At 38.3% G+C, this 2,568-nt stretch overlaps 1 protein-coding gene across 1 annotated transcript; it reads left to right on the forward strand.

Annotated features, from left to right (window-relative positions):
• Positions 1–260: 260 nt before the first annotated feature.
• SARC_06987 (hypothetical protein) lies at positions 261–1,520 on the forward strand. The gene is made up of 2 exons (XM_014299100.1): positions 261–363; positions 925–1,520. Exons 1-2 carry the CDS (start codon positions 268–270, stop codon positions 1,504–1,506), a joined length of 678 nt encoding a protein of 225 aa, XP_014154575.1. The 5' UTR covers positions 261–267; the 3' UTR covers positions 1,507–1,520.
• The last annotated feature ends 1,048 nt before the right edge of the window (positions 1,521–2,568 follow it).

The raw sequence follows: 2,568 nt of genomic DNA on the forward strand, positions 1-2,568 counted from the left end.
TATATATATATTATATATATATATATATATATATATATATATATATATATATATATATATATATATATATATATATATATATATATATATATATATATATATATATATATATATATATATATATACAAGTATGTGTGTGTTTATGTGTGGACTTGTAAAGATACATTTAAATAAATATGTACACCTCTGTACGTCTCCGCAGCTCGCTTTCCCTATTTTTACTATCGTGCAACCTTAGCAATTAAATTTATCCTTTCTTTCAGGTGCATGATTATGTTACAGTCGGGTGATCTACATGTCTCTAAAAATGTCAAGAAGAAGGGGAAGAAGTATCGACTAACTATAGACACTGCATTTGATGAAGTGAGTGGGACATCCGAATGCATGTTGGTTCGTTTGGCGTGAAGTTATGTTAAAGTACTCGATTTGGTAACATGTGGTTACTGTTTAATGTGGTTGTGTAAATAGTCAAGATGTTTCACGTTGGTGTGCTTCTTTACACTTTTCGGGGTTAAATTCAAAAGTTCGTTGGGTTCTCGAATGTCTAGTCAATGTCATTGGAACAAAACGATTATAAGGTAAAACGCTTATAAGGTAGTGAACTAATGCTTTCTAAACTACGGTAGTGAGACATTCAGGAGTATGCGTACGTCCAATGTAGCGAGCGTGAGTAAGATCTAGGCTGTAGCATCGCCAAACCACTCTGATATTTTCTGGATGGGGCGTTCATAATGCAGTGTGTGGCGACTGTATGGCATATATATATAAATATATATATATACAGCACAGGTGCATACATTGAAACAAGATTTACACATAGGTATATATACTGACCCTGGTATGCAACCTGCGCACACGAATGAATGATACGTTATCATCTCGTTGACCAACACTGACCCTGAATCGATACACCATCGCTTCTAGATCATCCGCCGGTGCCATGCATATCACGACAGTTGCTGGTTGAGGAAGCCTCTGGTAGATGCCTTCCGCAAGCTGCATGTAGCATTGCCTTCCTGCTTTCCAATACAAGAGGACAAACCTAACGCCAAAGATAAAACAATACATAAACACACACACACACAGACGCACACACAAACACCCCAGAACCCGTCCCCAGACAGAATGGATATAAATACAGCGCAGATCAATAGCAGAGACAAAATACGGGTAAGGACGATAGAGTTGTGGGATAAGAATGGGGAACATCTGGTAGCAGGTGAAATAGGGTACACATTGGGGCGCACCTATACGAGTCTTTCTGGGTTTACGTGCGAGAGCGGGTCAGGTACAGTGCAGTGTATTGCGCTGGGGAGATTATTAGAGAGGTGCGGTTATACATACTGGGATTTAGGTATGAGTATGGCGTACAAGCTGAGTATGGGGGCTAAGAATTTGCCCCGGTTGAAATTTTTGGACAGGCTGGCAGAAGAAAGAGACAAGGAGCCGGAGAAGTCCATAACTTGCATGCTTGGAACTAAAGCAAACGATATTATTGCAAAATAAATCGAAACTTGCCATCTCCAGACCATTAGAATCGAGTATTGGGTATTCATCTCTGATAGCTCGATAGGTGGAACGAATAGCTGACCAGTCTCTAATAACCTCCATCTAAATGTACCGAAAGATAGACCCATAAACTACTTCTGATGCCTCGCGATATTGGGAAAACATTGAATCTTGGGATAATATATTTGTAGAAACTTGCTTTGTAATTGTCATGGCATCTACAATAGTATTCGATACTGTACAAGGCGATTTTGGGTTTATTCATAATTGAATCGCAAGTATGGATCACTATCTTCGTTATTGTTTCGCGGTCTCCTTCACTGCGAGACATCAATACAAGTGGTCTTTCGCGGGGACGCCGACTGGTAGCTCCTCTGTCAAGACCCTACACACGAGCATATTTAAAAAAGAATAATGAACACTAGCGGCCTGGAAGGTAGTAATCTTCCTGCGAAGGCACATAAAGGGGATATACGACACCAAAAGAAGGCTGTATAAGGGGCAGTTGATTCTATTAGGAAGGTACATACAGACAGGTTGAAACATACGGGGTAGAATTCACATACAGAGAAGAGGGTATCATTGAGACGCCATAAATAGACCGAATTGGGCGTTTGCGATTCCATGACGATACAACTATACACTATGCACTCCAATTGAAGCAACCATTAAACATGCTAGTACTCGCAGAGCACAGCCTCGCGCCGCAAAGCGTAGGTGAATCTCTAACTGAAGACTATATCACTTACTCGATTGCCCTTCGTGAGTTGGGATGATTCTCTTCGCGGATCTCCTACAAGTAGACAATGGAGAGACAATTGAAGTTTTGATTACGTTTATCCCATATACAACGCTAATTCGAGCTGGATAAAAATGTGAACTATCTTATTGAACATTCACCATTAAAGGTCACACACACACACTCATATATATATACATATATATATATATATATATTTATATATATATATGCATATATATATATATATATATATATATATACATGTATATATATACATATACATATACATATACATATATATATATATATATATATAT

The sequence above is a fragment of the Sphaeroforma arctica genome (genome assembly GCF_001186125.1).
Source record: "Sphaeroforma arctica JP610 unplaced genomic scaffold supercont1.525, whole genome shotgun sequence".
In the NCBI taxonomy this organism is placed as follows: domain Eukaryota; class Ichthyosporea; order Ichthyophonida; genus Sphaeroforma; species Sphaeroforma arctica.

What these genes read in the sequence shown, in the direction of transcription:
- SARC_06987 (XM_014299100.1), top strand. Translation starts at nt 268, where the DNA reads ATGATTATGTTACAGTCGGGTGATCTACATGTCTCTAAAAATGTCAAG. An exon ending in TAGACACTGCATTTGATGAA is followed by an intron (nt 364 to 924) that starts GTGAGTGGGACA and finishes CATCGCTTCTAG; the next exon opens with ATCATCCGCCGGTGCCATGC.